This window comes from Engraulis encrasicolus, chromosome 1 (assembly GCF_034702125.1).
Source record: "Engraulis encrasicolus isolate BLACKSEA-1 chromosome 1, IST_EnEncr_1.0, whole genome shotgun sequence".
NCBI lineage: Eukaryota > Metazoa > Chordata > Actinopteri > Clupeiformes > Engraulidae > Engraulis > Engraulis encrasicolus.
In genome coordinates this window covers 13,778,667-13,802,974 of record NC_085857.1, presented here as the reverse complement: position 1 = coordinate 13,802,974, position 24,308 = coordinate 13,778,667, and the positions used below count along the sequence as shown (strand labels likewise).

Below are 24,308 nucleotides of genomic sequence, written 5' to 3'. Positions count from 1 at the left end.
ACCGGCTCCGTTCTGGTCGGCCTGAATGGGTGTCATCAGCATAGCACTGATAGGAGAAAACCCATTTGTGTTGGAATGACATATTCCAGGGAGGTGGAGTACACTGCGAACACAAAGCGCCCCAATACTGATTCTTGGGGTACGCCTGTGGTGAGGAGGTGAGTTGACAATTTTCCTTGCAGTCCTTGCCTTCAGAGGCGTCTATTGGGTCAGCTTGGGCCCCAAGCAAATATTCAAAATAATGGACATTTGAACCAAAATCGCCACTACTGTAGATAAGTGTGGGGCGTTATTCACTATCTAGGGGCTTGGGGGCCCCAAGCGACTGCCTGCCTAGCCTGGTGACAAGATGCGCCTCTGCTTGCCTTGCTTGTCTTGAAGAATCATCCAGAAAGGTAGGAGATGAACCAGGAGTGAACAGTGCCTGCAGTTCATCCCCAACAATACATAATCATCCTGGGGGACAGTCGATCACAACTACAGACACCTTCATTGAAGCCTGATTATCATCAATGTTCAAATCTCTTTGAGACTTGGTCTGACCAAGAGCATAACAATTAACATTTCCCAAACGGCATGGTTGACCCGCCTCCCTTAGTTTGCTCCTGGTTGTTTGCTTCCCGAAAAAGTGGGAAAAAGAGGAGTTCCTGATTTTTCTGGAGCTCAGAAACGATATTTGTATTGCTCCTGGCCTGACTAGAAGCAATGCTGGAGGTGTTGGGTCACTAGGAGGGCACAGCCTAGTTACCTTCATTGGAGCTATCACGTTGATGGTGCGGTATTCAAAGGAGCTGTAGTTATTGTTGGGCAGCGGAGCAGCATAGTTCCAATGGCTGTGGAATCAGTGTTACCAAATTAGCGACTTTTTCGCTAGATTTAGTGACTTTTTGACGTCCCTGGCGACTAAAAAACAGATCTAGCGCCTTTAGCGACTTTTTAGTGCAACTGGCGACTTTTTATAACGTGCATTTTCAGCGACAAATTCATTGTTTTCAACATAATTGTGACTCCGTGCCGCCATCAGAAGCGTTTCCCACGGTGAAGCTAGGCTGCAGATTAGCTCTGATCTCCAAAAAGTCGCCAGCACCGCCCATTTCTACTGTGGATGAAGGCATGTGTGCACGTTTTCTGTAGATCAGTGCGCCGTGCGTGACACTGTGATGTCATACGTAACGTCATGACGTCATCTAGCGACTTTTCAGCGAGCCAATAGCAACTTTGGCTGATTTTCTTTTGGCAACACTGTGTGGAATAGGATCCCCGTTACTCCTGCTCGTTGCATTAGACGAGGGGTGTGTGAGAGGGAGTGGGTAGAGGACAGTGCTGCAAAGGCAGTCGTGTTTTCAGGTTTCAGACAGTTTTCGGTTCACGCCAGCAGCTAGCGACATAGGCAGAGATTAAGTCGGCTTTGTTGATAGCAGATTGGCAGTTACAGTCTAAAAGTGAAGGAGTCAGTTGTGGCTTTGTTAGGTTTCAATGGCTGGAGGTTTGGACACGTTTCTGTGGTGGTGGGTCTGGTAGAAAGGCTTTCATCTCTTGTAGATTACAGGGGATTTTCTGGAAGCATGTTGTCCGTGCAGGTTAGTAGTAATGTAATTACATGCCTTGTCGCTGTCCTTGCTTAGGTGCACTTGCACAGGTAGACTTTTGTGCAAGATGATCACACACATACACACACAGACCTACACACACACACACCCATGCACACTTATTAACACACAAGGGCACGTAACAATCATGCATAATCAAACAGACCTCCAGGTGTGTACACACACACACACACACACACACACTCATGCACGTACGCGCACACACACACACACACATTTGCACACAAGGACACGTAACAATCATACATAGTCACACAGACCTCCGTGTATGTACACACACACACACACACACACACACATACACACACACACACAATGTTTCTAGCTTCCTGCAGATAATTATACGTGAATGGGAATGACTAATGCATGCGGTTAAAAAGCTCATACTGTACATTACTCTACACTTAACAGGCACTTCAAGCTTTTATCCAAGTCAGCCTACAGGTATTGAATACAGTATATAAGGGATAATTGACGACACGGTGAGCGTATAACAGGAAAAATAATGCACACCTAGGTGGTGATGCAGCCACGACGCGAAGCAAAGAGGGATCTTCTCCATGGTCCGCCATTTTGAATTTCCAAAAATAGCCATTTTTAGCTGCAAAAATGACTCTACTTGGACCATACTAGAAAATATTTGTTTATTACTTAGTGAACTTTCATGTAAAGATCAAATTTGGCAATAGGCAGCCCAGTTTCAATGAGCAGCATAGTTGCAGTACCTTTTTTGACCATTTCCTGCACAGTGTCCCTTTAGCAAGCGCTATTCAGACATACCGCTATTCCGACATCAAACATACCGTAGGGTTAAGGTTAGGGTCAGGGTTAGGGTAAGGGTTAGTTGACTGCATGCACTCTCCCTAAACTGATCAAACCTGAGCAACGTAGCACAAACCACAGATTTGGCAGATTTCGGTGGGAAACGTGCCAGTAATCAGACAATAGACATCAATGTCTGAATAGCGGCATGTCTGAATAGCGCCGCATAACCGTTTGTGTCTGTGTGTACGTGTGTGTGTGGGCATGCGGGCATACATAAATGTCCATATGTTTTTCTCAAGCAAGATAGGACAGGACTGTGCAGAATGTGTGCAATTGCATCTGTGTGGGTACATGCATATGTACTGTCTGTAGGTACTGTGTATATATACTGTGTGTGTACATGGAAATTCGTGCATGTGAGTGAGAATATGTTTCTTGGCCCATTTCCTCATAAGCTAGTAGCTTATTTGTGGAATCTGGGTCTTGCTAGCCGTTTGGTCACGCACTACCAATTAGAGATGCACAGGATCCAAGATCCGGTTCCTGATCCGGCAGGATAATAGGGTTTTTCACAGGATCCAGATCCGGCAGGATCTTAAGCAGTGGATCCGGTATCCGGCAGTTACCTAAAAATCAGGATCTGGTGCATCTCTAGCCTAGGTTTTTCAGTCAGTCTTTCACAACCCCAATTGCTGCATGGAGTGAAAGAACTTTGGAAGCGGCCAGTGCAGGCAGTGTGGCAGTAAGCCAATGAGTCAAAAAAATAGTTTGAGCCAACGTAATAAAAAGGGCCCACGTGTGCGAGTAGGCTATGTGTTTCTACCCTTTAGGATCCGGTATCCTGGTTCCGGATCCGGCAGGATCTTAAGCAGTGGATCCAGTATCCGGCAGCATCCTAAAAATCAGGATCCGGTGCATCTCTACTACCAATAATGTGGCTTGGGTGTCTTTTGGTGTGTGTGTGTGTGTGTGTGTGTGTGTGTGTGTGTGTGTGTGTGTGTGTGTGTGTGTGTGTGTGTGTGTGTGTGTGTGTGTGTGTGTGTGTGTCACAGAATCCTAATTACATGTCATGGCCTGGTCCCCTTTTTTAGAGCATTGAAGGCTAACAGTTAATCATGGATGCATTGATATCTACCACACACACACACACACACACACACACACACACACACACACATACAATCCTTGATGTCTACCACACTCACAGAAGGTTAACTGTTGGTAAATAATGGGGCTCCTGATACCTGTCTCATGTATAATGACTTTCCATTCAGTAGGCGCCAGTATTACATTCATGTGCAAGCACGCCATGCACACACACACACACATGCAAACACACACACATGCACACACATACACATGCAAACACACACACATGCACACACACATAAACACGCACACACACACACAATTTCCATTCAGTAGGGGCCAGTATTACATTATGTGCAAGCACACCACACACACACACATGCAAACACACACGCACGCACAAACACACGCACACACACACAAACACACAAACACAAAGGGAAGACGAGTTGCATGGGCACACACAGACATGCCCCCACCCCACACACACACACACAAGGGAAGACGAGATGCATGGCCATCATATTCGAGTCACTTTGCTTTTATTCATCTTTATTCATTTTCTTGCTTTCTTTTCTTATTTTATCATTCATTTATTCACTCTTTCTTTTCAATTACCTCGAAGGCCAGTTGCCTTTTTCTTATTTGTGTCTGTCTGTCTCTGTCTGTCTGTCTGTCTCTCTCTCTCTCTCTCTCTCTCTCTCTGTAGTTCTATATGCTCAATGATTTATTACCTCCAGGTTATGTGATCGTTCAAGTTTTTTGTGTTCGTTCATTTGTTCGTTCGATTGTTTTCTTCGTTCACTGCGACTTGTGCGAGTTGAATAGAGCAACTGTGGAGACCGCGCTCGAGGTGCGCGACACTCATGGTTTGACCAATAATAGTGGATATGCCATAAGGGTGAGCAACACCAAGCTACCACTGTCCATAATGCATCACGGTTTTCTGTCCTATAGCGCAGTGTTTCTCAACAGGGGTGCCGCGGGCCCCCCTCAGGGGTGCCACGGAAACGTGGCTGATAAATAAATTATGTAATATAATACATATTTGTCTAAATTGATAAGTTAATGTTAGTCAGTGGAATCTTTCATCTGCCATTTATGCACAATAATGTAAATATAGGTCGCCCAAGTCAGTTGCAACTTAGAACGTAGGTCGTGTGATGACTCCAAATGTGTTACTTTTGCTTTTGTGGTATCGGATGTGATGCCATGTTACGGCTTGTTGGTTTGGGGTGCCTTGGAATTTTCCATAAAAAAAGGTTGAGAAACACTGCCATAGCCACTGAAGCCATACTTGCGCGGCCATCAGCGTTAAATAATATATAACATGGCGCGCATAGGGTATCAGCTAGGCTACCTGTCAGGCTTGTACGAAATTCCGAATGGAAAGAATTTCAATTCAAAGTAATGCCATAATACGAACACTAGGTGGTGGTGTTCTATGTACTTTCAATGGGTGGTGTAGATTAAATTCAAAGACATTCAAGGTAATGGCGCCACCTAGTGTTCGTATTATGGCATTATTTTGAATTGAAATTCTTTCCATTAAGAATTTCGTACAAGCCTGCTACCTGTCAAGGACAGCCAGGCTGATATCAAGCGCAAAGGGAGCCTTGCATGCATTTACTGTAACAACATCAGCTAGGTGTTACAATAGGGAGAGGTTAGTGCATTAGATACAAACTACACCAACAGTGACACACCTCATGCGCCCAGGGGTGGGGGGAGGCGTTGGTTTGTCTGTGGACGCCAATATAAGAACAGGTGGATGAGAACAGTTAAATGGTCGATCTATTGTCATGCCAGGAAGACCACCGTGTGAGAGCCTGTGAGGGACAAACTGTGCGCCACCACATAGACTGATCCTAGGGAAGCCCTTCTAGGGACAAGCATTGGAGACTAGCTTTTTGCTATAAATGCTATGATGCTTGCTGTTTGGCTGTCATTCAACCTACTTGCTATGTATCTCTCCCTAACAAATAAAAGAAACGAAACCTGTGGAGGATTTACTGATGCACAAAAAAACGCGGTTCCTGAAAGACAACTAAACCTACAGCTATTCTTCTGAATGAACTACCAAAATCTACTGCTTGGTATGGCCGGCCTGGAGCTTTGGCTTAAGCGGCGTACACACACAAAGCTAGCTTTTCGCTTGCTCGCCTACTCGCCACTCTTTCATGGAACGTTTGCTGAAAGTTCCCGCGGCTTTAACTGCCAATGGACAGCCGAGAAGTACCGAACTCTGCATTCCAATTGGTTACTCGCTTACTCGCCTCGCTCGAAGATAAAATATTTTCAACTCGGAATCTGCCCACATCGCATCGCTTGTACAGTACTCGCCTACTCACCTGCGAGTCTCGCTGGGACACATTGACATTCTATTGAGTTCATTCGCTGAGCGAGTAACTAGCAGCGACGTGTGTGTACGGCCCTTTAGACTGGCTCATAGCTTATCTGGGTGTAGAATACGAATGATTGACTAAATGAATGAATGAATGGATGGATGGATGGATGGATGCCACAGCATGCAATCAAAATCAAATCAAAACACTTTATTTCAAACCAATGTCAACATCGACAGCTTTATTGTAGTGGCCGTTTGTCAAACAAAATCAAATTAAACTTAAATGAAGCATATCAAACGGAACACTTCAGGCACCATGGGCAGGTAATATACGCAGTCAAGACAAAGTCCAATTTCCTGGCAAAGTTCTTGTGTTGATGGTGGTTAATTTTTTATTCCAGTTGAGCAAACACGTGGCATCTCTCGCTCTGGTGAAAAAGCATATGCCCATCATCCAGGTGCCTACACAGATCACCACCTACTTCCTACCCAGAGCCATAGAGAGAACAGAGTCGGGCAATCTCCGCGGTGTGCTAGGCAGGGCTTTGAAACGTTCCGTTCCGAACAGAAACGGAATTATAAAGTTTCCGGTTCTGAGTTCCACCAATAAATTGACGTTCCCGAACCGGTTAGAACCAAAAAATATTGTTCCCGGAACGGTTAATTTCGTTCCTGTCAGCTGATTACTCCCCATAGGAGTGTTGTAAGTGCAAAATAAGTGCAAATGAGTCAGCCTACATTCAAAACTGTTTATTCAAGCGGATGAAAAGAATATCCTCCAGAATTTTGTCATTCAGGGACGACCTAAGCGGAGAAACAGAGAATAAACCTCAATGATGAAAATGTGCCCTCCACGCTGACTTGGGTCACGGGGAGCACTATGATGGACATTGTGAGTTTGTGCATATTTGAAGCGGCCATGGATGCCCAATAACGTCGAACATTGTCGGTGCACTTTACACGCGCTTCCCTGCAATGTCTTACAATAATGCAATGCAAACTCTGTCCTTTTGTATGACAGTGGTTTCTCTTAATTAAGATGTGGAGTGAAGACTTTGTAATCTACAACTCTCTCTCCATTCAGTCAGAGAATGTCTGATGTCACACAGGACGTGAACCTCAGCCGTCATGGTAACGTGCGCAGGAAAATAATGACTTTTTTTTTTTAGTTTGAGAAACGGTATTAACCGGTATTAACCGGGTGTTACCGTTCCAGAACATAAAAAATAATAACGTTTCCGGTTTCGTTTCTGTTCCCTGTAAAATACAAAAAGTTCCTGGTTTTCGTTTTCGTTCCTTGAACCGGTTCGAAGCCCTGGTGCTAGGGCCGACTTCCTCATTAGCAAAATTAGCTGTTTTAGCTTCTCAGTACTGCTCAGCGTTGCGAATGTTAGTGCCAAGTAGTGGGCGTAGCACACAGCAGATGCAATGCGATGCAATGCAGGGAATATGACAAGACTCGTAGTAATAACTTCAGATAAACATCACAGGTGGTAAAACTGTTGTGATTATCACCACTGAGACAGTTGATAGTTTACATATTTGTGGTGATTACCCCGCAGTATAGTTCGTTAGTCCTTATTTTTGGCTGTTAATGTGGTGGTTCTATGTTGAGTCTATGGGAAGACAGCCGCTTTAGGCACGACCTTATCTCGTTGAAAGGCGGGGCTGCAATTTAATTCCTGGTCCTCCAATCGCGTAACTCTGTTCTCTGTATGGCTCTGATCCTACCTATATACAGGTGTACCTGTGCCCACTACTGCCTCCAAGTGTTCAAATCATATTAGTAAATAAATCAAAGAAATTGACTAAATATATAAAGCAAAACAATTAACGAAACAAATAACTAGACTTATTATTTATTATTAAAATTACTACATTACAAAATACTAATAATTAATCATAAAAACAACAAACAAATTAACCATTAACTTTAGCATTCCTTAAAAGAAAAGATTATAGCTCCAAAATTTATTCTACATTCATCTAATTAAGGATAGAGTGGCAATGCATTGTAAATGCAATGTCAATATTTCAATATGAGCCAGGAAAAAAAAACATTATAAAGAACGAAATGCTCCTGAAGTGGTGGATGTGCAGGACAGTGCACATGACCCGATGAGACCACTGGAGTTCAGCAGATACAAGAGACCAGTACATAGAGGTAGAAAATAACACTAGAGAGGACACAGCAATTTGCGACAGCACTGGGAAATGGCAGCTGGAGCTTCCCAACTTCCGTAGGTAGTGTAGGTACCTTCAGGCAATGCAAGTCAATGGAGAACACGCCCACCCATGTCAAGAAATTAACTAAAACTGTGTAAATATGAAGTAACACTTTAATCAAAGACCAGATTTGAAATGTCAGGCTAAATATCTACTTAAATCATATAAGTCGATAAAATACATTTAAAAATCAAATAATATATTTTATGAACATAGTTGGCAACACACTTCAACTATTGTCCTTGTATAGTGTGTTGATGGACATTTTCACATGATTAAGCCGTTTTTGACAGAGGTGAGCCTCGTTCTCCGTTAATTTCCATTTCTCTGATCTACCTACAGATAATGGCCGCAACAGATTGCCGTAAAAAGGGGGTGGGGTCCTCTCTAGTGTTATTTTCTACCTCTATGGACCAGCAGCATCCTGGACACCCCTGCAGGACACTCACGGTACTGCAAAACAAATAGAAAGAGAGACACATACAGTATGTATGTTTAATTTACAGTTAGAGTTGAAGCTGCATTCAATAAAGCACACAGTGAAATGTCATACCCCACTGATTAAGAAATGGTAATTTACACATCACCCCACCCTTCTTTCAGTGGTGGACACAAGCACGCACTCACTCACTCGCACATACAAACACACACATACATACAATTCACTCACCCTCCTCAGTGGCACAGATGAAGTTGAGTCTGGTGCTCTCGGGCAGGCTGACCCACTGCTGCTGCTCTCCGGACTGCACCGCCCCTGCCCTCCCCTCCCTCCCTGCCCCACACTCCTCCCTCCCAGTCCAGCCTCCCGCGGCCCAGTTGGTGTAGCAGACGCTCTGCCTGGTGGTCCAGTGCCAGATGTCCAGGGGGCACATGAAGCGCAGGCCCAGCCACACCTGAGAGGACAAGGAAAGGGACGAGGAAAGACATTTTATGTGCCGGTTTTATATACAGTAAGGCATAAAAATCTCTATTTCTATCTCTATCTCTCTCTATCTATCTATCTCCCTCTCTCTCTCTCTCTCTCTCTCTCTCTCTCAACTTATAACTTGCTGACTCTTGCCCAGGACTCCCTGGAAGAAGAGTCACTGTCACTCAATGGGACCTTTCCTGGTAAAATAAAGGTTCAATAAAAATGAAATACAATAATATGAATAAACTACTAGACAATCAATCAATCAATCAGCCAAACAGTCATCCACACCTGAAGATGTAGACATATACATCTCTCGCTCGCTCACTCTCTCTCTCTCTCTCTCTCTCTCTCTCTCTCTCTCTCTCTCTCTCTCTCTCTCTCTCTCTCTCACCTGAGGGGTGGTGGCACCTGTGGCTGCCTTCATCACCATGGTCTGGATCTCCTTAGTAAAGACGTTCACCAGATACATGTGATGCTCTCTGCAGTACATGAACGCCTCCTTCCAGGTCAGCTTCTGAGACACCAGCACCAGTTGATCTAGACAAAAAGAGGAAAGCAGGGTTTGTTTGGCGAGGGTATAGTTTGAACATTAACAAAGTGCCATAAAAACATGACAGAGACCACATTTCGCTACAAAAAGCGAAGACCACTATTGAGTCGATATTTGTTACACCAAAGCCCAATATGCATTTGATTTTTCTAGCATTTCCATAGACTTCCCTGCAAACTAATGGGAAATGTATTGTACTAACTTGTGTTGTGATACACCGTACATTACAGGGAAAGCCTATGGGGGGCTGTTTCTCAGTACTCAGTACAGTAAGTCACTCACCACCACCCCCTCCCCCACCCCCGCCGCCCCAAACAAATGCTATCCAAATTCAGGTCAAAACTTGAGTGCCTTGTCTATGTTGGTGTCATGGACAGGCAACGCAGGTACATGGCTTACCATTCTGAACAGGTCTGAGTCAAATCTAAATGAGCCAAATAATTGAGACAGCAACAAACACCAAAAAAATCGGTAAGGATCACTTAATTACATTGCAGAAACCGCAGCAAAGGGGCCTTGTGTGCAAACCACTGCACTTGACTTGGCCAATAAAAACTATTTTCAATCTGATTTTGAGAACGGACTGTCAAACCAAAACTCACCCGAGCGACAGAAGAATGGAAACTTCTCAGCACACTTGGGGTTCCCCCACCGGCCTTCATCTTCCTCAGTCAGTTTTGCTGCTGCACAGTTGTCCATCCCAGGGCTATCAGAGGTGCCTGCTATCCAGTACCTGAAAGAACAAATGAAGAGTTCAGGGCGTATCCAGGACATTTTTACTAGGGTGGCCAAGATGACACACAAATATAGTCTGAGGTGGCCATGGAATCATGGAATTATATACACATACGGGGGTCCTCCCACACAGAAAATGTTGCATTTATTCTATGCTATTTCCTGCATTTTAAAGAAAAGCACCACTGAACTTCAAATACAATTTGTAGTAGTATAAAAAAAATATATATATATAGTATTGAAATGTTCTATGTTTAGGTCTTTGTTTTCTATGTACGTATTCACAGAAATTAAAGATAAATGCACACACATATCCTCATTAAGTTATTTTAATGTGCCAGGCTTTTAATTGAAAGTGCAGTGTAATCTGGTTAAATGCTATGCATTCACATATAAATATGCATAATTGGCCATTTTTAAATAACTGAAGTATGAGAGAGTAGACACCAACTTCATGAATGACATCTGAACCTGACATACCATGCTCAGTAGGTGGAGATCCAGACAACACAGATTCACAGTCCGTCTCCTCCTCCTCCAAATGTGGCTGGTCAACTGTGGTAATACAAGGATAGTTTAAAATGACAGACAGACAGACAGACAGACAGACAGACAGGTCCATGCACATATACATATAATACAAATCTTTAGTTCATCATCTTCTGTCTCAACATTTGTCAGCTGTTAAACCCTGCATGGCGTTATACCTTTGTCGTTACCAGAGTTACCATAGTGTATTACTAAAGACCCTGTGTTATGTAGTGTGGCACTATGACAGAACCTTTTTGATGACAATAACAGTGTTCCACTGGTTGAACGGTGTGCATGAAAGGGCTACATGTAACTAATTCAAACTTTCCATGCACAACCTACCATCTTGTATTGGGGTAGTGGACTGCTCATCAACACTATCCCTAGGCTGCTGGCTTGTGTGAGCATCTGCACTGGTGCTGGTACTGGCTGTAGCTGACTCTGACTCTTTTTTTTTCTTGATAAAGAAGCTCTCAATATCGTTTCTTCTCTTCATCTTAATGTCACTCACTGGAGGAAATGTAATCAAATCAATGCAACCAATTAATCATTCAATCAACTCACTTTTAAGCATAGTAACTGGCTACAATATCAGAGGGATTATTGTCGAATTGGCAGAGTAGGCTACACATGTTGTGTTCATGAGTTTTGTGTTCGTGGTTGTGGTTCCCCTTAGAGTAACAACTTTGACTTCATTCAACAATGTCAGAATACAAAAAAACCCTATATTATTGATGTTGACAGTGTCAGATGTCAAAGCAGTGGCATATGGTTTTAACAAAGAAATTACATGACGTGAATTTCAAGTCTGAGGCGCCGTCGGCCTGCAAGGCAATTACAGCTGTGAGCAGTGGCTGATTCTAAAGCCGTGGCTGCAGGGTTTTAGCAAAGAAATTACATGACGTGAATTTCGTTGGTGAACAAACTCACATCTGTACCATGATTTTGTGTGCGTGACGATTTATTTTCGCTACGTTTGAACAAAAGGATTACGATATATTGACACATTTGAGGTCAAATATGTACCGCAAATTTAGCTATTGGGGGGGGAGTCATACTCTGAAGTGGACTAGCGCTGTGGGTTTAGGCAACACATCTGTGACTGATGTGAACTTGCTTACTCTAAAGAGGCAGAGGTGCTCTTTACTATGACTTACTCCGACTTTATTTAAGTTTGATTTAAACTCCAAGAAAAGTCAAGACAATCGAAGAAGCAAAGGAGAAGCTTCTCACTGAGAGAAGGCATCACAACAATCATAGTCCAGCTTAGTATTAGTTCATTTCACATGCTAGGTTTCGAGCTAGGTACTGACGTCTGCCTACCGATCCTGACTGTAGATAACAACCGACTACCCTTTCCAATGCGTGGCCAATGGGCCAATGCTATCCATGCCATGTCCCTATCCAAACGGTTTCATATTAACTATCCTGTTATCAACAAAAAAATAAACTGACGTGCACGTTAGGATTGTGCTGTGCTACTAACTTGGTTCTGCCACAACTTGCTCTCATTTAGTCATGTTGTTGTTTCGTTTAGTTTAGTTTAGTTTATTTAGTTTAGTTCAACAGGGACCATGCACAATACACATTGATTACAGAAGTAAAAAGATGGCTTGTGCCAGATTATAGCTATATAGCTAATTTCCTAGCTACCGGTATCTCGTATTTTGGCTCTTCCTGGCTGCTAATACTTGCATAAAGTTTTCAAAATTAGGTTTTCCAACACATTCAGACAATCAACAAATCATTAAATTGCCATACCTTATTGTCCAAATTAGACTGTCCAGGCAGTTAGTGGATGCGGTCTCTCGTGAAGGAACTGCAGGTGACACAGTGCTCCTCAGCATCGCTGGTGCGGGGTTGCCAGATCTTTCACGATAAATAAGCGACTACAGGCGACACGCAGTGGTCATCTCGTGTAAGCCTACTGATCAGAAATCAGCCTTGTGCAGCATCAGTCCAACGACTGTCGTTAGTTAAAGTGTAAAACTGACCCTAGATCTGTCAGCCAGCGATCACCATGGATTGACAGTTTTCTCTTGTTGTTGGGTTGACGAACTTGAATGATTACCTGATAATTACCTATTATTGGTCTTATACTGTTGTTATTATTGTATATTTATTTATTTATTTTTAAAAATATATTTTTTATTAATTACTTGTCGAATCAAGGGTGGCCAGTAGGGTGGACAATGGCGTCCCAGGGGTGGCCCTGGCCACCCCCTGCTCCCCCCTAGAATCGCCAGATGCAAAACCCCCTGAGAGCCTTTTCAGAAAATAATCTTAATTATTTTTTTATTTAATACAAAGCTATCAAAATTGAATTTTGTATTATTATTTATGTACTATAACTATTTATATGTATTATCAAGTACATGAATGTAAACCAAACCAACCATGGGGTTCTCTAAAATATAGAAGTGCAGGTCTTCAGAAATGGAGTTAGGGGGTTTTGCATCTGAACTCTTCAAATGTAAAATCCCCTTCCCATTGGTCGTGTCAGTTACACACAAGAGTGTGGCATGGCGGCAGCGAGAAGACAGCTACCTTTATTGCCTAGTCTTGGTCAGTGTGTTCTACTCAGTCTATTTCACTATCTGCGTCAGTGTGGCTGGCTAGTCCTGTTCAAAATTACCCCCCTGCCATTAATTTCAACAGGACACCGCTGGCCGCCTCTGTCATAATTCCACTCGAGTTGGATTTTCCGACTACTGCCATGTTGGTGTGGAAGGACAGATCTGCTTACATGTATTTTCACCACCGCTGGAAAAATTCACTTCCGCCCTGTCCCTCTTCCCCGTTCTGGCATGTAAAGGCCCTGAAAGGCTGAGTATAAAACTGCGCCCTAGACTCGGTGGAAAGACCGCCATCTTCTCGCTGCCACCATGTCATGCTCTTGTGTGTAACTGTCCCACAGCATCGTGGCCACAGAGGCAGTGGTATGAGCGTGGGTGGGCACTAAAGGCCGGCATACACTGTGCGATATTTTCAATCGTGGTTATTAAGCTCCTTCTCACACGGCACAAAGGAATTTTATGATTTAAAAGTTCACATATCACGACTCACGTCCTCACACTATACGAGCCGACAGTCGGATATAAGCAGAATGCTCCCACTGTGTGACACGAAAGGCATGTTTACCGGGTCTGCAGAGGAGGGAGAGCGAATCGCGCTGCCCTATCAATTTGTGCATTTGTATCAAATCGGGTCGTAGCACTGCTTTAACTATGCAATTTACTCACAAGAGACGACCAGGATTTCAAACAGTTTTGATTTTCTTGCGACCCTACGATTGCACAATCGTGAGGTGAAATCACTTGTCGTTATTCCATGTACATTACACGATGCGAGACTCACGATTGACCTGCGATTGAGCAAGAAATCGTCCCGACTCTTACAAAGTCATGCGAGTGACAAATCGTGGCAAAATCGGGCGAAAATTCGTACAGCGTAAACCTGGGTACTGCATCTATGCTGCGAATTGAAAATGGGCTGCCTATTGCCAAATTTCATCTTTTCATGAAAGTTTCCGAAGTAATAAACTAATATTTTCTAGTATGGTCCAAGTACAGTCATTTTTGCCGCTAAAAATTGCTATTTTTGGAAATTCAAAATGGCGGACCAAGGAGAAGATCCCCCTTTTCATGTAAGAAAAGTGAAATTTTTTCAGTCATAACGAATACTTAGAATTTTATAGTGGTGGTAAGTATTCATGAAAAAGGTAACATTAGTGAATGGGAAGCACGAATTCTGGAAATAAACAACTAAAAATCTCACACAGTGTCCCTTTAAGTCTTGAGCGTGTGTTCAGTTGTCCTGAGACACCGACGGTCTGCTTGTACCTGTGTGCATGAAGGTGGAGAATGCGCGCACATCAGTGGTACAGGTGCTGGACCAAATAGAGTAACTGAAATAAATGATAGAGGTCCGCAACACTGTTAATGCTCCCAGTGATTCATTTGCACGACGTTTCGGACCTTCGTCCTTTACTTGAAAAAGGACGAAGGTCCGAAACGTCGTGCAATTAAATCACTGGGAGAATTAACAGTGTTCTGTACCTGTGTCCATGCCATCGAAACACAGGCTGTTCAAACCATGGAGGTAGTATAAGAACTGGAGAGAGTGAATAAGTCCCGACGGTCTGCTTGTACCTGTGTCCATGCCATCGAAACACAGGCTGTTCAAACCATGGAGGTAGTATAAGAACTGGAGAGAGTGAATAAGTCCCGTCTCCAGTCATTTCAATGGGAAATGCTAGGCTAGTGAATTCAGCCAAAATTGAACGAATTTTTGACCTTCAAAAATGGAGTCGTTTCCGCCACCAGTTTACTCAGCCAATTACATGACACGTTAATGACTGACTTACGATTGACCAGAAAGATATATGGAAGACGGGCATTGGATGCATGGAGGTGCCCAACCACACACCTGTATGTTTTATTTTATTATTTTTTTTACCTTATGTTTTATCTTAATGTTTTAAATGTTGTTTTTTTTTACTCTAATTCATTTCCCTGTTTTCCTTTCATTTACATTTGTTAACTTTGTGAAGCACATTGAGTTGCACCTGTGTATGAAATGCGCTATATAAATAAACTTGCCTTGCCTTGCCTTGCCTTGCCTTGCCTATGTGTGCCCAACACTAAACTCGCGCACCCACCAATCGCGTCCACCCTCTTTGAGCGAAGTGGTGGCGGAATTGTGACGAATCAGCGAAGCTAACCAGCCAAATCCTGCCCCCCTGGTTCAAACCATACAACATAATGGGCCATTTCTAGGCCCTCCTCTGTACCTGAAGGAGGAGTTACTCTGGTCAGACCACACCCAGTCATCTCGGAACAGGCCAATCCAAACATTCTCTCCTCTGGCTGCATTCCTTATCTTTGAGTTTTCCGCCTGGTTCCTCGCATTCGCCAGGTCTGTGTGGTGTTCCCTGCAGTAGCTCTGAGCACCATTCCAGGTCCTATAGTCATCATTCACCAGGAGATATGATTCACTGGGCTCTGAAAGACAAACATACAGTAAGCTGTGGTTTTGCTCCACCTACTGCAGGGTGACCATCTGTCCAGACTTCATCCGGACAGCCCTGCCCCTTACGGTACATACACACCAAGATATTCACGTTTCCTTAACGTGTCCGGGAGCATCAGCGTCAGTGTCCACGTTCTATCCGCGAGCAGCAGACATTAATTTTCAATGGAATCCGCTCATTGAACACGGACGTCTGCGCAGGAAAATAGACTCGAGTTCTATTTTCAAGGAGCATCGCGGACATGTCCGGTCGGGCCGGACATGCGCCGCGCTCTCATTGGCTCCTGTGTGCAAGGCATGACCTGTTTTCATGTATTCTAACCGTTTCGGACTGATACCGGACACGTCAAGTGGACATTAAGTGGACATCTGCACTTTCGGTGTGTATGCACCTTAGCAATCCAACCTCCCAACTCACGTCGTGTCCATGACTTCGACTCACTGCCTCCCCGCCTCCGTGAAGAAAACAATCAAGTCGGCATTCTAAACAGTAGGCGGAAATCAGGATGCAACACTGCCGTCTTACCTCAGGCTAACTGAGCTACCAACTACAGTTGTAGTTGTTTAACAAGATTTTCTGGTTAAGATTTCCACATTTCATTACACCTACGTACACTTACTCCGAAAAAAGGACTCATCAGTATACCCAACCAAACGTTGTATCAAAGACGGTTGATAGAGGTTATGATAGATGTAGTCTGTTGTTGCCTTCTGTTGTAGTCTATATAATTTATTTTTTTTTATATTGGATAGTCATGCACGTGTATATACAATGTATTACCTCCGCCAAGGAGGTAAAATGCATTTGGCAGACAGACTTACTTGTATTATGCGTTGCCAGTGCTGGTAAAAAAAAAGGAGACTGACTATAGTAGACAGCAAAATGTTAATGTGCTTCACATAGTCTAGGCCAGTGGTTCCCAACCTTTTTCTTCAGGGACCCATATTTTTACCACTGTACATTTCGGTGACCCAAGCGTGCGAGCACTCATACAAGAGGAAGTCACCTGATACTAGTGGTGTGGATCGGCACTGCCCTCACGATCCGATTCGATCACGATTCGGGAGGTAGTAGATCCGATTCGATTCGATTCTATTAGATCCAATCCGATTCGAGCCAATTCTACAATGCATTGCAATGCATTACATTTCTACTGAACGCAAAGCAAATGTTCAGCCATGATGAGGAAATACAAGTAGTCAGATACTGAGCAACAATTTATTGGCTGTTTTCTGTATCAGTCTGTATCCGTCTTGCAATGTTTTGAAGTGTTTTTATTTAATTTAACATTCATTTGCTCCCGAAATATCCATGGAAGTAATTGAAACTTAAAAAAATTGCCGGATTGATTCTGGAACTTGCCGGATCTGGATCTGGATCGTCCATGCCCCGGATCGATTCGGATCGCCGAATCGATCATTGTTGACACCACTACCTGATACTCTGTTTCCTGCGAAAACTCATTTGAGTTATCATTTTATTCTTCAATTCGTCTTCGGTCAACTATAGAATAAATGTGTAATGTAGCACTTACATTTTGTTGTTTCTATGCATATTAGTTTAAATGTTTTGCCATTTATTCAACATGGGCTATATATGGTATTAAAAGTAAACCCCTTAAAATCAAGAGGGCTTCGCGACCCCCTGTGGATCTTTGGCGACCCATAGGTTGGGTCCCGACCCATAGGTTGGGAACCACTGGACTAGGCTACGGACCATAAATAACAGAAATTGCATGCAGATTCCGCCGGCATTAGGCTACAGCAAGCAATACAGTTTGCTGTGCGAAGTCAGGGATACAATCTGGAGTAAACTGGTGACCGCAGAAACACAACTGACTGTCAGTCTGGTCTATGTCAATGATGTTGCCTTGCATCTCGAGGCCATAAGCACAAGGTGAGGACGGGAGGAAAGACAAACAGAGGGACACACGGACGTCGTAAACGGGTCGTAAAAATGGACCAGTGGTCACCCTAGCTCCACCATGGTACCATTGTGATGAAACCAGACAGATTATGTAATGACAATAAGAACCCAGCTTCCTCACATCCAATCGTTTCAGAAATGATCAGCCCTGATGATAGATACTGGATCTGCAGCGATAACATTGTTGATATTAATCAATGGCATGGATCAAATGATTGCTTGATTTTTTTGGTGTTGTCCACAACATGACTCGGCTACCCAAATAGCACAAATATTTCAATATTTCATGACTGGGATACCTATTACATTTTTCTCAGTTATTGCAGATGAAGCATTCTCGGCATCATAACACATTGTATAACGTGCCCTCATGCAATTCACGTCCACCCATACGCCCCAGTAGTCCATCACTCCACATTCTTCATCGTCCCCACCATTGGGTTCTCCTGTTCTCCATGCAATGAATCCAGTCTCTTCAAGACTGCATGACCCTTCCTCCGCCAGGGACCACTTCCAGCTGGGCTCTCCACTCTGATGCAGCCCGATCCAGGCAAAACCACTGTTAGGGGCCGTGCAATATATCAAATTTATATTGTGATATCAATATTGCTGTCAAACAATATTAAATTTCATACTATCGAGTTGTCATTTGTCAATACTGCAAAAAAGGTAGGTTACACTTGAGCCACTTGAGCCATTGCGTGCACGGAGCAGACTTGCTACACAACACTCATGCAGAACACCACTGTGTTTTTCTATGGCCCTCCACTCACACCACTGAAGGAAGGGAAGATTATGAATTGTTTAGCACAAGTATTTGTTTTTAACAGAAATATCTTCTAAAAAAAATTTCTGATATCAATATTGACTGAAATAATCGTGATATTGATTTTTCTCATAATCGAGCAGCCCTGTTGTAAGAACGCTATCTTACTGTATGCCCTAGCCTGCTACCACGTAAGGGACCACAAAGGAAATAAGTCTTGGGACTTTTTTGTGTACATTTCTGTCTATTTATTCCTTTCAATATATGGCTATTGTTGCTATACAATGTTTTTTTTGTTACATCTAATAGACTAAATAAATTCATTCATTCATTCATTCATTCATTCATTCATTCATTCATTCATTCATTCATTCACCGGCTGTAGCCTTTGGCTCTGGTCCTCATCATCTCCATGTCCTGCATGTTGCCTATGGTGGCCAGGTCAGTGTAGCGCTCCCTGCAGTACTGCTGGGCCTCCATCCAGGTCATATTCATCTCCACAAACACAAAGGAAGTTTGATGGCGGTGGTTGACCGTCACACACTCCACAAAAACAACACCTGTAGCAAAGGACAATCTGGAGTTGTGTAAAAGAGCAATCCCTACTCACCCATGAATAGGCTATCACTCTGTGATTGTGTTTCTCAATGGGGGAGCTACGCTGGTGATAAGGAGATATGCACATTATCCTGTAGGTGGCGGTAATAACAAAACATCTAGGATACCGGACCAAGATGGCGGTGCAGGTTTGGGACATGCTAAATGCCTAAACACGGCATCAAGTATTCATATGTATGATTGGTAACCTGGTTTGGGACATGCTAAATGCCTAAATGCGGCATCAAGTATTCATATGTATGATTGGTAGCCTTGTTTGGGACATGCTAAATGCCTAAACGCGGCATCAAGTATTCATATGTATGATTGGTAACCTGGTTTGGGAAATGCTAAATGCCTAAACAAGGCATCAAGTATTCATATGTATGATTAGTAACCTGGTTTGGGACATGCTAAATGCCTAAACAAGGCATCAAGTATTCATATGTATGATTGGTAACCTGCTAAGTTGCTAAATGGTTAGCAACGATGCTTTCAAGAAGCAGCCTTCTACGTAGTCAGGGGTGTCAAACATACGGCCTTCTACGTAGTATACTGTAGGTAGACTCTAAATCAGGGGTGTCAAACTCATTTTGGTCCGGGGGCCGCATACAACCCATGTGGATCTTGAGCGGGCCGCATTAGTAACATCATCTGGGGTATTCCCCCAGAAAAAAAAAATGTATTTCGTGGGTGTCAATTCCTGCATTTTAACGCATTTTAACATCCTGTTTCAACTCAATACTAACCAATACAAATACAATTATATTTATTATTTAATTATAACCAATAACAATGCAATACAAATAAGAAGTATTAACACTAGGTCTATATGAGCTTTATCAAATGCCTGTCACAGTACAAATTCACAATTTATAATAGAAGTGTGATGTGCAGCCTTCTACGTAGTATACTGTAGGTCAGGGGTGTCAAACGTACGGCCCGCGGGCCGCATCCGGCCCGCCAGAGGTTTCCATCCGACCCGGATGTTAATTTTTTTTTTTTTTTTTTTTTAAATGAAATAACCGAAATGCGCAATTACGGCCCTCGGGGCAAAATCGAGACCTGCATGACATTAACCCAATAAACTGTTACACTGTATATATGTAGTAAAGTGCACATCACACTCCTATTATAAATAGTGAATTTGTACGGTAACAGGCATTTGATAAAGCTCATATATTATAGACCTCATATATAGAGATGAAATGTTAATACTTCTTATTCGTATTGTATTGGTATTGGTTGTAATTAAATAATAAATATAATTGGATTTGTATTGTTTCCTATTAAGCTCAAACTGGAAACGGGATGTTAGAATGCGTGAAAATGCATGAAATTACATATATGAAATACAAAATTTTCCCAGACTCCCTGCCAAAATGAACTGTCCCATATTTAATTAATTGACGGTTGCCAATGAATGAATGAAGTCAAGGACATTTTGCACAGGATTATATCAGTATTGCATTGCTTTCTACATATTCAACACACTTAAAACGTGATAGTATTGAATACTAATCCTCTGCTTTACGTTTTTTCTTTTTTTTTGCGATGATGCGGCCCCCGGACCAAAATGAGTTTGACACCCCTGCTGTAGGTAGACTCTAAATCAGGGGTGTCAAACTCATTTTGGTCCGGGGGCCGCATACAACCCATGTGGACCTTAAGCGGGCCGCATTAGTAACATCATCGCAAAAAAAACCCTTAAAGCAGAGGATTAGTTTTCAGTACTATCACGTTTTAAAAGTGTGTTCAATGTGTAGAAAGCAATGTAATACTGATAATCCGGACAGTTCTTTTTGGCGGGGTTCTTGGGGTATTCCCCCAGAAAAAATTGTATTTCGTGGGTGTCAATTCTTACATTTTAACGCATTTTAGCATCCCCTTTCAGCTCAATACGAGCCAATACAAATACAATTATATTTATTATTTAATTATAACCAATACCGATACCAATACAATACAAATAAGAAGTATTAACACTTGATCTGTATATATGATATATGAGCTTTATCAAATGCCTGTCACAGTACAAATTCACAATTTATACTACAGTATAAGAGAGAGAGGACCATTGGGTTAATGTCATGCAGGTCTCGATTTTGCCCGAGTGGCGTAATTGCGCATTTCGTATAATATATATATTATTATTTTATTTTATTTTAGTTTTTACATCCGGGCTGGATTGAACCCAGAAGGCAGAGGCACATCCAGCTGCTTTTGCCAGCAGTCTTTCAACAGCTTTCTGGAACAGCTTCAAACATGATATCCATGTCATTTCTTTCACAGCTATGCGAAACAGAGTTTTTTGCGTTTATTTGCCTCCGCCAAGGATGTTATGTTTTCGGTCATATTGGTTTGTCTGTCTGTCTGTCTGTTTGTCTGTCTGTCTGTCTGTTTGTCTGTCTGTCAGTCAGCAGGATAACTCGATCCGATTTGACCGAAACTTTGTGGAGTTGTTGGAAATGACCAAAGGAACAAGTGATTACATTTTGAGGTGATCCTGATCACAAACTGGAACCGGGACTTTTTAAAAAAGATGCTTCAGCGTTGCTAGCTTACAAATCAAGACGCCCCTAGTGTCCGCAAATTGAATTGCGGGACAGGGCGAATGTTGACATTCCAGTTTCTAACTCCACAAAAAGAAGGCAGAAAGACTTCAAACAAAAATCGGGTGTAATACAGTCAAATGTTCTAACAAACAGCTTTCTAGGAGGAGGTCTTCACTCTCACTGATGCTTTAGCGTCTTTTGCCAGACGTGATATCAAACGGTGGCACATGTCTATGGGAGCAGTGTCTTTTTGCACAGGTCATCCAAGGGACATTGCATATCTTTCTTCAGGCAAGGCAAGGCAAGTTTATTTGTATAGCGCACTTCAGATCTTTGCACACCTCCATCCAGTAATGTTTTGCATAGATTTGCAAACATAGGATCAGAAAAGCAAACAGAAAGAGGAGGGTATAATGATTCACCTCTGCATGACCAAACAACCATGCAAAACTCTTATCTCAAACATATGCCCTCTTATTCTGTGTGTGTGTGTGTGTGTGTGTGTGTGTGTGTGTGTGTGTGTGTGTGTGTGTGTGTGTGTGTGTGTGTGTGTGTGTGTGTGTGTGTGTGTGTGTGTGTGTGTGTAGAGAGAGAGAGAGAGAGAGAGAGAGAGAGAGAGAGAGAGAGAGAGAGAGAGAGAGAGAGTGTGATAAGAATATAGCACTGACCTGAGAGAAACAGTAAGACCAGTCTGGCCTCCATGACCCCAAGGTACCGGCCGGCGCACACCTAGAATTCAGACAGATGACCTTGGCATTCATTACCCAGCTACGTAAATGTAGGCCTATGTGAACGCTGTGGATAAAGGTGACTGCTAAGTGTAGTGTGACGTAATTTCTGACAATGTTCAATGTATTTTATAGGGAGACTAGGCAACATTTTCAAGTACCGGTGCATCCATTCTCCCAGCAGACAACCTCACTTGCAGAATATGACTGATGGCCCTAATACAAGCAACCGTTGCAAAATAAACTTACCACAGGAAAATCCAACTTTGTAATAGAGATCACTTTATGAGTGTGTAACTCCATAGAGTTTGCAACTCTAGAACTGCCAAGCACTCCTTTCAAAATGCTTTGATTAATTCTTGACTTGTTCTTGCTGTTTCTGTGAATACACCTTAATTGATTTAACCAGTACGAAATAGATTTGTACTTCATATTATGATTCTACTCAGAAAAAAAGAGATTGTGTCAGGGTGCCAATAGAATCAAGAATGTTGGCTATTACACTTGGGTATATGGGCTACCACAGGAACACCTACAGTATAACCAGAGAGAGTAGAGAGAGAGAGGTTCCATTGGCCCATTGTTTCCTGGTTCTATTAATCCCCCTTTAGGCAGACCAAGGCAGACCTTAGGACTGTTCTATTCAATGCTAGGAGCATTATGACACGGCCCTTTAGGCAGACCGGAACCTGGTCATGTTAGGTGCCCATAGCAACCTATTACATTGGCATATCTCTATATACTTCAAGAATCTCTGGTATAACCATTAATACAAAAAGATGGAATACTGTATGAGGACAAAATGGGCATAAAGCACAGACTCACAAGTAGTAGCCTACATGAATTCAACTTGATATAAACGTATTTCCTCTTGTTTTATATGCAACCGCCAGTGCAGTCCAGGACCTCCAGTTGAAAGTGAATAAAGTGAACGAGGAGTAAGGGTAACACTGCACAATAACCTTCTGCGAAATGCTTAACTAATGGTTAACTAATGTTAACTAATGTTAATTAATGGTAAGGTATTATTATGTCGCCCCAGAAATTGGGGGGCATAAGCTCTGCTGCATAATCATGATTAACTCATTGGCTGCCAGCCATTTTCATAAAAGGGTAACCCAGAGTGCCAGAGATTTTTCAGCATTTTGGGTGTTTTTTGGAGGCTCACAGAAAATTGAGTTCTGTGTCTATGTCAACACCATACCTATCAAAACACAGATTAGACGCTCATCTGTCATCAGAAAAAAACGGTGTCTCTCTACCCCTTTCCGTTCTTTCAAAATCATCTGTTGAAAATAAGTGGAATTCGCCAAAATGCTGCTTTCTAGCCAAAAAGCTGAGAAAACGCCATTTGAAGTTGACCTATAATTGCAAGTGTTTTTGCTCATAATGACACCGTCCTAACAACTCCAAACCTATCAGATGCTATTACAGAGTCTCCTGTCATCTGTAGCTAGAACAAAAGATCGTTTGTATGGTCTTTTCAACCTAATACTGTACTGAAATATAACGGGATGGGCTTGAAAACAATAGTGTTTTGGTTTGTTGCTGGCGCGCACAATGGATCATGACAGCAGGTGCATGTAACTCATGTGAAATACTAAACTCAGAAATACTGTCTCATAGTCCCTCTGTTTAGCATGTAGTCCTCTCGTTGGGGAACAAATTTGTTTCCTCCTGTACCATGTGAACTGGGAGACAGGCAGGCAGGCAGCACAACTTAGCTTACTGCTGCTTCTTTGGCAGAGCGGACAATTTGCAGATTGATGATTACTGTCATCATGTTTCTGCTATCTTGTCATATATTGTTCAATGAATTTTCTTTTGATAAAGTACTGATCACATATCCAACATTTCACAAGCCGATTGGAGTGGGGAAGGCTAGCTGGTCTGAGGCTAAGTGCAATGCTTTCTCATGTGAGCTGAATGTGTCTGACC

General features: G+C 42.7%; 1 protein-coding gene across 1 annotated transcript; it reads right to left on the bottom strand.

Annotated features, from left to right (window-relative positions):
* Nucleotides 1-8,699: 8,699 nt before the first annotated feature.
* On the bottom strand, nt 8,700-22,344 carry LOC134445947 (uncharacterized). Its single transcript, XM_063195121.1, has 7 exons — nt 22,311-22,344; nt 18,867-19,050; nt 18,106-18,283; nt 15,559-15,710; nt 10,103-10,233; nt 9,342-9,487; nt 8,700-8,930 (listed from the first exon to the last, which is right to left on the bottom strand). The coding sequence occupies exons 1-7, from the start codon at nt 22,342-22,344 to the stop codon at nt 8,700-8,702; spliced, it is 1,056 nt and encodes a 351-aa protein (XP_063051191.1).
* Between the last annotated feature and the right edge of the window lie 1,964 nt (nt 22,345-24,308).